Genomic DNA, 13,052 nt, shown 5'->3' on the forward strand with positions numbered 1-13,052 from the left:
TCTGCATCAATACTCATTTTCAGCAGCAAAAATAGATAGTTGGCCTCGCTCACATACTTATTTCAACCAGTACTTTTTTTATAGACACTTATGAACTGGCAGTTGAGGATAAAATAATTATATTCATCTGCATACGGTGTAAAAGCTAATGTTTATTGGTAGCTCTTTCTATAGGTCAATTATTTTAACCAGTATCATACAGTACCTCGATAGTTTAGTTACTGTCTATGTATCATCACTGGACTTTATCAGGGAGTGCTTCCACAAGCACCTTTACCTAATTTAATATTCTGGTTAAGTAACCATTGCTGATTTTAACAGATAATATTCAAAAGTAAAATTTCATAAGACTTTGGGTTGATGTATACAAAAGAGATGCACATGTCATTTTTTGACTGACTAAGTATTCAAGTTTATGCATGTTTGTGAGATTAAGCTGTTTTTGGCATTGACTGGATGGGATACCGAATGGTTTTCATTTGCACATTACTCTATTTCTGTAATGAGAAAGGTGATTAACTCTATTTAGGATCCAGAGTCAGCAGTAGAAATTGCTAATGGAGGTCCAACCAAATAAACAGCTAATACAGAGGGGCATATTTACTACAATCCGCATTTAAAATGCTGTTGTATTGTGATATTTTTGCCTAAAATCGCATTGTGTATTTTGGAAATATCACATGAATGGATCAAAAACCACTTGCAGGGACAGAACTTGAAAGAAAGCACTGTCCATGCAAATCCACTCAGCACAATTCTCACTGCATTTTTCGGAAAAAATACAGAGAGCGACTGCGCATGCGCCAACCTGATGCAGCCCAGCTCCCTGCCTCCTCTACTGTGCCCACTGACCCCCCCCCCCCACCCCCCCTAGTCCTGCTTCCACTGATGTAGAATAGAAATTTAAAAACAAAAAAAACCTTACCTGCACTGAATAGCTGATCCGCGATTTCCTGTGTGTGACCCCATCAGCTGATGTGTGCAGTCAGCTGAGATGCAGTGAAAGTGCCAGCTGACACTTTCACTGCACACATCAGCTGACCGGGTCACACAGAGGAGCTCACCGATGAGCTGTCTAGTATAGGCAAGTTTTATTTTATTTATTTTGTACACCTACACTTCAGTGATCAACCTGTGGTCTATTAAGACACACAGGCTGATGACAAGCATAGGCTCTGGACTCTACTCTGCCTGTCAGATGTCAGGCAGAGACGAGGAGTCATCTCATAACCAGAGGGAACCCTGAATAATGCCATCAAAAGGCAGCGTTATCGCAGGGCTTCTTTCGATAATTTCTTACAATTGAACATTAGTAAGTTAGAAGCAGATCACATTTTCCAATACAAAATATGAGAAATGTGATCTGCTAACTAAAAATATGCAATTTACAGGCTTGTAGTTTTTTTATTTTACAAAAACTGCTCCAATAGCCCTTCAATACATTTAAGTGATACTAAAATAATGTGAAAAAGGTACGAAAACACCAATTTGCACATTATTTTAGTAAAAATTATATTGATAAATATGCCCCAGAGTGAGATACAGGACAAGGGAGAAAGATAAGCCATTGAAGCTGTCCTTCCCCACTAAGGTCTCATTTCTAACTCTTAAAGTGGGTTCACAGACGAAATGTAGCATGGTGCGGCAGATTGGGCTTACGCAGAGTCATCGGCAAGTGTGTATGCATTGTTGGCCCATGCGCGCTCCCGCAGGGCCGTTCATCGCATCTACAGATCTGCCATACAGGCTGCTCAATCTGTCAATGTGTTCAACGGCCCCATGCATTTTGATGTGGCTGGTGAATGACATTTTGCAGTCGTTCAGATTGTGCGGTGTGTATGGACTGCACAACATGTCATCCATCGCATCGTGGTCATCTTGGTACACAAGTCATCTAATGTGTATCCAGCTTTAGGTAGAAGTGAAATGATATCCAATGTAACTGTTCATGAGAAAAGTGATAATGTCTGTGTCCAGGACTCTTGTGTCACATTCAATGTTGTATGGGGACATTGCTGCTAGGATGCGGCAGCATACATTCACCATTGTCCATGAGACGAGGAATGGTTCAGAGTCCACTTTTACCAAGCGGCAACCTACTGAGGCATGAACAAAGGGAGTTTACAGCTGGTACTAAAAGCAGTTTATAGAGAGAAGAGAATGGGAAACTTTAAATCCTAGTACAGAATGTGCAATAATGTAAGGCAGGCAGTTTTCTAGTACAGTGTATAAGAAAAAAAAACAAACAAAAAAAACCACCTAATTTAGTTTTAAGCAAGACATTTACTCTAACCACCCATTTGCACAAATGACCCCTTGATGTGAGGACAAAGGGTGACAGGTGTCATGGACACAGGAAGTCCTGATGGTGAGGAGGACCCTAGGCCAGTGCAACAATAACACTGACTGGCGGGGAGGCTAGGATAGTCTTCCCCTTACTTGCTGCCGGTGATAAATACTGCTGAATACAGTAAATCTCTTGCTAGGACTGCTGCATTGCTCATATCCAGGCAGAATATGCAAAACACACTTTTAAAGGTGCGTACACACTGGGCGATATTACTGAACGACTGCGCGATTACGACATCGTAATCGTGCAATCGCTCAGTAATCGTGCACAAATTGTGCACTTTTATGTCTGAAATGACCAGCGATGCGCACTCCCGCTGGTTGTTTCCGACATTGTCCATCGCCTGAACATGCAGCACAATCTGCCGATAACGACAGATTGGCTTGTTCAGGAATGATGGACAGTACCTCCACTGACCGACTGATCGTTCAGTGCAGACACTAAAGGGGATCAGTAACAACGGTACGATTACGATATCGTAATCGTAATGTCTTTCCTGATTGCCTAGTGTGTACGCACCTTTAGACTTAAGTATCAGGCTTCAGCAAGCCATTGCTGGTAGCGTGGAGAACTAAGTTACACAGGAACCATAGTTTTGGCAAGAGAAGGAGGTACAGGAAAAAAAAATAATGGTTTAATGATACATATTTGAAAAATATGTAACAAACTTTACTGAGACTCCCAAGTTTCAGATATAACTTGAAGGCTGCACTTTAGCAGAAGAGTAGATATCTTAAAATAAAGTTTTCATAGGATTATTACTAGTGCATATCTCTAAAGTGCAGGGAGTCAGTAATCACCGCCCCAAACAGTGTCCGCTCTAACCTCACCCTCCGGGAACCAAACTGCGAGTTAAGCAATCACCTATGTACATGATGGAGGCATCAGTCACACAAACATGGCGACCATATGGGCAGGTGACAGGGACACATACTGATGATCACCCATATGCCTGCCCACACGTGTCTCACACCCCACACCCACGTGGCTGTATAATACCTACATACACACACATACATACATACATACATACATACTTTCATACAGCAGGGAGTGGGGGGAGGGGGTCTGCTGCTGCTGCTAGATGCACGTACCTTTTCTTGCTGCGAGTCCTGTGTCTCACCCCTACCGGACTTCTCCTTCTTGACAATCTTGCTCCCTCCGCCCAGGGGGGTTAAGGTGGACTGTGCCCCGTCCGGCGGCCTCGCTGCCCCCTTGGTGACGGCCGCGCTGGCGGCGCCTCCCTTCTCTTTCTTCTTCTTTTTGTCCCTCTTGGCGAAAAAGTCATCCAGGCTCCGCTCATCGGGCTCGGCCATGCTGGCGATGTCCGGGCCACGCTATGTAAGGTGCTGCGAAAGTAACGAGGGGCACAGCACGCACCGGTCACACTGACTGTCTGTCTTTCTGACTGACTGGAGGAGCGGCGAGGCCGGAAGCGCTGCCCACACCCGGGGACGGACCATTATTATCTCACTTGTGGGGATGAAGATCAAAAAGTCTCAATGCTGCACATAAGTTGTGCGCGGTCACGTGTGCCTGTAGTCCCCCCTCCTTCTACCAAAATGGTACGGTCTATCACTGTCTGTTCTTCCTCACCCTGGAACGTGTCTCGCTGCTTTGGATTCGTTGATTACTTATTTTCTCAATAACTTTATTGACAAAGTTACAGAAATCTGTGAGCAGCAGATGTCACCATCATGGTTCCACCATGACTCTACTTTGAATGAGTGAATGCAGTGCACAGCACAGATCATTCTGTGTTCTTACAAAAAGCAGAACATTGCTGACTGATTTGCTTTTCCTCAACTACATGCTGCAATACATTTTCTTTATGTCATTTTTGGACTACTCAGGTTTAATTGACTAAATTCCTCTTTGATTAAATGTGCAAGTTGCCCTATGTCTTATTGCCAGGGCCATAGCTAAGGTAGTGCGTTTGGTGCCATCACACAGGGCACCACAAGTCAGGGGGCATTGTTTGGGCCTGTCACATTTCTGTTTATTATCATTCTTGCTCGTAGCTTCCTCTTATTTCATCCCCAGCATATCCTGGCCTCTCCTATCTCTTCCCTGGCCCTTCCCCATGAAGCCATGGCCCTTTTTTGGGTGCATTATGTCCCTTTGAAAAATGAGGGGGCGCCAATGCTCTTTCTGGCACAGGGCACCAAAAAGTCTAGTAACGGCTCTGCTGATTGCTGCCATTGATTTGTGGAATGAGGTGACAATGTTGGATTGTGGTGGTAGATTTAATTTTAATGAGCAAAATTATTAAAATGAACTAAAGCGGCAGAGAGGGCACTTTTGGCACACCTTGCTTGCGGCAGGCCACACTTCCATTTTAACTCTGCTAAACATCTTAAATTTTTCCCCAGCTCCCAAGTTGGCAGAGATCAGTCACATCATATATACATTTATAGTTAACACCTTCCAAATATGCACATTCCTAGCTGCTTTGTCCCATGTAGAAAAAAAATGCTTCAAATACATCATACCTCCCGTACTCTATTTTTTAAGGGATTGGTTTTCTTGCAGACCTCAAAAGGGCATATTTTCATCCAAAAGTTTTCTGTTCCCAGGAGATCAGGGCTGGACTTGGTCAAGTTAGGGAATTAGCTTATTTTGCTCCATGTGTGTACACCAGGGGGGAGAGAGAGACAGAGTACTGGGAAGTGGAAGTCTCTCGCCGTGCTGCACAAGTATGTTCTGTAAGAAAAAGTCTTGGTGAGGCCTGTATTGTGTCCGGGTTTTCTTGTCCCAAAACTAGTGTCCTTGGAAAGTATTCCAGTGTGTGCAGGCTGGTCACACACCGGCGTGGTCCTTGCAGTGCTTTCTGGGTGCCCAAGATCTCCAATACTGTGATCTTGCGAGATCTCGCAGTCCGTGTGATTATGGGTCCCGGGGGGTCACTGCGCGCACTTCTCAGCCGGTGGACGAGGAGACTTTGGTGGTTCAGACAATCCGGTGGTGTTGCAGGATTTGTATTTCTTACACGTATCGGCCACTCAAGCCTTTCTCAAAGAGTAAGGTGGCAGCCATCTTTGATGTAGGTCTTGAGTAGTTGGAAGTCTGGGACGCTGTGCTGACGTGATTGTTTACAAAGTGTCTCAATGGTGACTCGTTGCTGATCAGAGGGGTAGACATGTAGCTCACAGAAGTGAACTCCTTCTGTGTTAGTAGGTTAGAACAGCCCTATGGGCATGGTAGGTAGTGTCAACATTATGTAAAAAAAGGTAGGAATAATAAACAGGGATGAATTGTGAGATTCTCGGTTATACTTGGTGGGAATCTAGTCAGATAGGAACCAATTGGTATTTGATCACACTATCTGTAGGTGTGTGATTAGACATTTATAGAAGTAAGGTACTAGACAGAGTGAATTACACACATTAAATATGCAGGTGGCGAATCATTAAAATACAAATGTCACCTTGGTTTAATATGGAGGAAAAAAGATGGGGAATGTCCTTAGATGTTGGTGTTCACCTAATACATATCTAATAGTTTTACGCAGTTGGATAACCTAATTAAGATGTAAAGCATATGTACCAAAGGTCATGCTCGTAGGGTCTTGGTTGTGTTGCTATTTGAAATTATTTGAAGGGATGTAGTCAGTGTAACGGCGGCTGCCATAATCCCGACACTGAATGCCCGACATGGGACTAAAGATAGGCGTTGGAATCTCGATGCCTATCATTAGCCCCACAACGAAATTCAAAAGCCCGGCATGCCGAATGAATGTAAGCCGGGTGTCTTAGATTGTAGCCACGGGGGGAGTTAGGTTTAGGAGCCCCCGGGGGAGACTTAGGGTTAGGCACCCCCTATGGAAGGGTTAGGCACCACTAGGGAGAGGTTAGGGTAAGGCAAACCCTCTGGGAGGGTTAGGTTTAGGGTGCAGGAAGGGGGGTTAGGATTAGGCACCAACGGGGGAGGTTAGGGTTAGGCACCACTAAGGGAGGGGTAGGGAGAGGGGAAGGTTAAGGTACTTACCCACCCCAGTCGGGATTGTCAGCCATTAGGTTTTCCGCTGTCGGTATTTCATCCGCCGGCTTTTCATCCTCCGCCATTACATACCGATTCCAATTTGAAAGACTGTGTGTTACAAGGCCATTTCTGATATTTCTAATATGTTCTAAGAGCCGTGTTTTCAACTCCCTCGTGGTCCTATCTACGTATTGTGATCCACAGGGGCATGATATTAAATAGACTGCCTCTCTGCTGTTGCATGTCAAATGTTCTGTTATTTTGAATTCTTTATGTGTCTGATTGGATATGAATGTGCATGAATTCTTTGTTGTATGTGGTGATATTTTACAGTACTGGCACGTACCACAGTAAAAAAAGCCTGTGTTGAGCTTAGTGTCTGTTAATGTGGTCTGTATAATTTCTTTCTTCTTTAGGTGACTGTGTACTAGTTTTTTTTTTTTAAGATCCAAGGCTTTTTTGTATGTTTTATTTTTCTGGGAGTATGTCACTGAGGGTCTCATCTTCCAGGAGGATGTACCAGAGTCTCATGAGTATGTTCTCTATTCACCTATTGTTCCTGCTGTATTGTGTAATGAAAACTGTTCTTTAGTCTTTATTGAGTGTGTTTCTGTCTTTGTAAGTGAGTATTGTATTTCTGACTAGCTACTCTAGTGTTTTGAAGGCAGTTTGTATGTTTTCCTCTTTGTACCCCTTATCAAGGAAATACTGTTCTAATGCCTCTCCTTGTGTTTGGTAGTCTGATATCTTGCCACAATTGTGTCTGATTCTCTTGAATTGGCCAAGAGGGATGTTGTGTAGCCAGTGGTGCTCACTGCTCAAAAGGATATAACTGTTCACATTGAATGGTTTGTGGTAGTTTTTTTGTGCATATTTGTTCTCCCTCAATGAAGATGGTTATGTGTAGAACGTTGACTTTTTCTTTGCTATATTCTGTCATAAAAGAAAGATTATTGTTATTGTTGTTGATGTGTGTAAGGAACTGTAAGAGTTTCTTATCGTCCCCTTGCCAGATAAAGAGGACATCGTCTATGTTTCAATGCTACAGGACTAGGTTTGCCCCAAACTCATGCTTGGATCAGATGTTACATCCTCCCACCTGCTTATAAACAGGTTATCATAGCTTGGGGCAAACCTAGTCCCCACAGCTGTGCCTGTGATCTATCTGAAGTAGGTACCTTTGAACCAAAAATATTTATTCTGTAAAATGAAATTGTTACATTTGGTAATGAACTTGATCTGTTGTTCTTCCATGTTGCGGTCTTGTTGTAGGAAGTGTTTTATGGCCTCTATTTCTTGTTGATGACAGCCAATACCAAAAATGATAAAAATCGTAACATGTAACTTAATACCCTTATAGAAAAAACAAATAAATAGTTTAACCTGGTGCTGATCTAATTACCAATATATGCTGAAACTGCAGCTCTCTATATAGACAGTCTACTCAAACTGCCCTCCAGACATAACAAAAGAATAATATATATAAAAAGAAAGCGCTGAATCAGCTATAGATTAAATATGTTTTAATATATCCCTATTAATAAGATAAAAATAAATATGGTATAGAACCATATACCAGATATAAGCCGACAATTATATATAAATTATTCCCACATACATCACAAATAATGGGCCTACAACACATAAATTTTAAAATAAGTGAAATATTAATCTAACCTGTATTGCGTAGCAATATGCACATATCATTTAAAATTATCTAGCATATAAACCATGAGTATTCATTTAATAGAGAGACCTCCGCTTTATGTAATTATATGGATATAGCTGTAACAATCATACATTGGAATCCAAATTGATACACAGCATGTAGCTTCAGAGGTATGCACTTTTGTGTAGTAATACAGATACAACTTTATCAGTCATGCATTATAATCCAAATTGATACACAGCATATAACTTTGCTAGCAAGATCTATTTCTGAGTAATGTGCTATTTCAAACTCCCAATAGTCCTGATTCAGGTATATTCCTTAGATGTAAAAAAGAAACATCATATTTGGGCAGTTTGTTTGTTCCTTTAGACGATATTATCCCCTGCTGTTATAGGTACATATAGTTCACATTCCTTCAGAGGCTTTAGCTTAGTTAAAGTTATGAGGTTCCTCTCGGCAAATTAATGCAATTTAGATCATAAGTCCAACATGGCCATGTAAAGATAAAAATGTAACATAAAAATATGTAGAGAATAAATTCTTTTTACCGGGATGTACGTCTGCCGCGTCTGAAGACCTTCAGATCAGACAGCTTCCTGCCGCTACACACCTCTATTAATTGTGCTGTTGCACCTGTATATTATCCGGGTGGTCACGGCTGTATTCCCACCGAATCCTCCGGGTATTATGCTTTCTGCGGCTTCCTCTGTAAGAATAATTAGTCTCTGCGGGTACCCTTACAGATTGCACTCAGCATGTAAACGAATGTGGATCCGTATTGCCGGCGTCTCTGGAAGATACAAAACGCGTTTCTCCGCCTATTTTTTCAGCGGCTTCCTCAGTCAGTGTATTATCATAATGCCTGGGACACTCCTTTTATCCCAGTCTTTCGGAGGTATGCGCATGCGCCTTCTCTTTGTCATTCAAGGTTCATTTATATTTCACCTGTGTAACACAGAGCGGGATACATAGAAACTATCTATGCCTTTTGTATTACAGACTAGTTTTTCATTATATTTAGGTGTGATGAATACTAACTTTTAGATTTTATTTGATTTATATTTTGTTTATCAGAAAGTTTGTTTATTAAACCAATGGCTATTGAATCGTATCTCTTATCCAAGGAACTCTCAACTTCAATTATTTCCATCTTAAACTCTTATATGATCGAACAATTTATACCATATTGTGTTTTATACAGACCCATTTATACCTAAACAATATATAACACATACTAGTGTACAATACAACTATTTATAACTAGCATGATATAATCCAGGTATAAATATATATGTACAATAATATACCATCAGTGAAAATACATATAAAATATACTCAGACCTAACTTATGCATTATAAAACCTACATATAATCAATGTACAGTCAAACAGTGTAAGAGCCGGACCCAAATCACATTTAGAACTCATAGTATTTATAAATATATTATATATCAGGTGTATTTCAGATAAGTGTTAGTGCATATCATAGGATATTATATAGATGATTTATAGTAAAGATATAAACTGAAAAGGACGAAAAATCATATGGCCATAATATTCCCTAATAAACTACCTAGCCCAAAGGGTCCTTTGATCCTAGCCAGTGAATAAAGAAATATATTATCCAAATAAAAATGTTCATCTAGTGAACATTATTAAGTTCAATGGTATCATTTAGATCATCTGGATATAAAGTACCTAATTGATATATACAGAAAGCCTCTCTTTTACAGAGCCGACTAAATCTGTCCCCTCTTATCGTAGATTTAACATGTTCAATTCCTATGATATTGATGTCTTTATGTGAGGAATCTTTACAATTAACAAAATGGCTAGAGAGGGGATGAGTTTTAATTCCTTTGCATATATTTCTGCAGTGTTCCATAAATCTGATGTTAAGTTTCCGAGTAGTCCTCCGTACGTACTGTTTTCCACAATTGCATTGTATTACATATATCACATAAGATGATTGACAGTTTATAAATTCCTTAATCAGGAATCTCTTCTTATATATAAATGACATACATTCAGTTGTTTTCCGTTTCGTATGGATGCATGTATTACACCGATTTTTCCCACACTTGTGGAAACCCAGTGGTTTTGTAGGTAGCCAGGTGTTCATATTATTTATATTTTGACCTCCGGCTCCTCCGAAATGACTATGGACAAGTATATACAAATGATGATAAATTAATGATGATTAATTTATCATCATTTGTTGATTATTATTTACAGGGTCACGTACGGAATTTGAAATCACATATAAAGGATACTAAACATTTTTTGAATATAATTAATAATATAATATGGAAAGAAAATGATATTTTATTAACGTGATGTAGAGGCATTATATTCGAATATTCCTCACAAAAAAGGAATAGAAGCAGTGGAATATTACCTTAAAAATGATAAAAATATCTTGGATCCCCTACGTGACTTTGTTGTACGATCAATTGAGTTTATTTTAGAACATAATTATTTCATATTTAATTCCCAATTTTATTTACAAGTGAAAGGTACTGCCATGGGGACCAGGTTTCCTCCGAGCTTCGCCAATCTATACATGGGATACCTAGAGGAGGAGCATGTGTGGGGCGGAGAGTTCGGGGCGAGCCTGGTATACTATTGCAGATTTATAGATGACCTCTTCATTATTTGGGATGGGGATATTTCACTATTAAATTGTTTTATTGCTAACCTTAATCACAATTCTTTTGGTCTCAAATTTACACATCACACTAGCACTCACGAGATTAGCTTCCTTGATGTTGCGCTAAAAATTTTGGATGGTAAGCTGGTCACGGAGACATTCGTCAAACCAGTTGACCAGAATAGATATTTAAACTATAGAAGTTCACATACAAGGGCATGGAAAAGGAATATTCCAAAAGGGCAATTCATGAGGATTAAGAGGAATTGTTCCAGGGAAGAAGCATTTAACAGGCAAGCGGAATCTCTATATATTTCATTTATGGAACAGGGTTATCCAGAAAGTATTTTAGTGGAAGCATTAGAGGAAGTTAGATCCATTAATAGGCAAGACTTACTAGATATGGGGAAAAGAAAGAAAAAGGAGACACAAGAAAATGATAGAAGAAGTCCCACCAATGATAGATCAGCACTATTTATTACAAAATGTAATAATTGTGAACAAGAAATTAGATCAGTCATAAAAAAGAACTCTTCAATTTTACAAATGGATATGGTCCTAAAAGGACAAGTTGATCTAGATGGTAGGGTGATATTCAGGAGATCTGATAACTTAAAATCCAGTCTTGTCCATAGTCATTTCGGAGGAGCCGGAGGTCAAAATATAAATAATATGAACACCTGGCTACCTACAAAACCACTGGGTTTCCACAAGTGCGGGAAAAATCGGTGTAATACATGCATCCATACGAAACGGAAAGCAACTGAATGTATGTCATTTATATATAAGAAGAGATTCCCGATTAAGGAATTTATAAACTGTCAATCATCTTATCTGATATATGTAATACAATGCAATTGTGGAAAACAGTACGTAGGGAGGACTACTCGGAAACTTAACATCAGATTTATGGAACACTGGAGAAATATATGCAAAGGAATTAAAACTCATCCCCTCTCTAGCCATTTTGTTCATTGTAAAGGTTCCTCACATAAAGACATCAATATCATAGGAATTGAACATGTTAAATCTACGATAAGAGGAGGGGACAGATTTAGTCGGCTCTGTAAAAGAGAGTCTTTCTGTATATATCAATTAGGTACTATATATCCAGATGGTCTAAATGATACCATTGAACTTAATAATGTTCACTAGATGAACATTTTTATTTGGATAATATATTTCTTTATTCACTGGCTAGGATCAAAGGACCCTTTGGGCTAGGTAGTTTATTAGGGAATATTATGGCCATATGATTTTTCCTCCTTTTCAGTTTATATATTTACTATAAATCATCTATATAATATCCTATGATATGCACTAACACTTATCTGAAATACACCTGATATATAATATATTTATAAATACTATGAGTTCTAAATGTGATTTGGGTCCAGCTCTTACACTGTTTGACTGTACCTTGATTATATGTAGGTTTTATAATGCATAAGTTAGGTCTGAGTATATTTTATATGTATTTCCACTGACGGTATATTATTGTACATATATATTTATACCTGGATTATATCATGCTAGTTATAAATAGTTGTATTGTACACTAGTATGTGTTATATATTGTTTAGGTATAAATGGGTCTGTATAAAACACAATATGGTATAAATTGTTCGATCATATAAGAGTTTAAGATGGAAATAATTGAAGTTGAGAGTTCTTTGGATAAGAGATACGATTCAATAGCCATTGGTTTAATAAACAAACTTTCTGATAAACAAAATATAAATCAAATAAAATCTAAAAGTTAGTATTCATCACACCTAAATATAATGAAAAACTAGTCTGTAATACAAAAGGCATAGATAGTTTCTATGTATCCCGCTCTGTGTTACACAGGTGAAATATAAATGAACCTTGAATGACAAAGAGAAGGCGCATGTGCATACCTCCGAAAGACTGGGATAAAAGGAGTGTCCCAGGCATTATGATAATACACTGACTGAGGAAGCCGCTGAAAAAATAAGCGGAGAAACGTGTTTTGTATCTTCCAGAGACGCCGGCAATACGGGTCCACATTCGTTTACATGCTGAGTGCAATCTGTAAGGGTACCCGCAGAGACTAATTATTCTTACAGAGGAAGCCGCAGAAAGCATAATTCCCGGAGGATTCGGTGGGAATACAGCCGGGACCACCCGGATAATATACAGGTGCAACAGCACAATTAATAGAGGTGTGTAGCAGCAGGAAGTTGTCTGATCTGAAGGTCTTCAGACACGGCAGATGTACATCCCGGTAAAAAGAATATATTCTCTACATATTTTTATGTTACATTTTTATCTTTATATGGCCATGTTGGACTTATGATCTAAATTGCATTAATTTGCCGAGAGGAACCTCATAACTTTAACTAAGCTAAAGCCTCTGAAGGAATGTGAACTATATGT

General features: G+C 39.4%; 1 protein-coding gene across 1 annotated transcript in view; it reads right to left on the bottom strand.

The window, feature by feature from the left end:
- Positions 1-3,807, bottom strand: part of CDV3 (CDV3 homolog) — a 30,470-nt gene extending 26,663 nt beyond the window's left edge. The window contains exon 1 of the mRNA XM_088462809.1: positions 3,445-3,807. Within this exon, the coding sequence (XP_088318935.1) occupies positions 3,445-3,666 (222 nt within the window). The 5' untranslated portion in view covers positions 3,667-3,807. The remainder of the gene's footprint in view (positions 1-3,444) is intronic.
- Between the last annotated feature and the right edge of the window lie 9,245 nt (positions 3,808-13,052).

This window comes from Taudactylus pleione, unplaced genomic scaffold (genome assembly GCF_031769625.1).
Source record: "Taudactylus pleione unplaced genomic scaffold, aTauple2 ptg000053l, whole genome shotgun sequence".
Taxonomy (NCBI): Eukaryota; Metazoa; Chordata; class Amphibia; order Anura; family Myobatrachidae; genus Taudactylus; species Taudactylus pleione.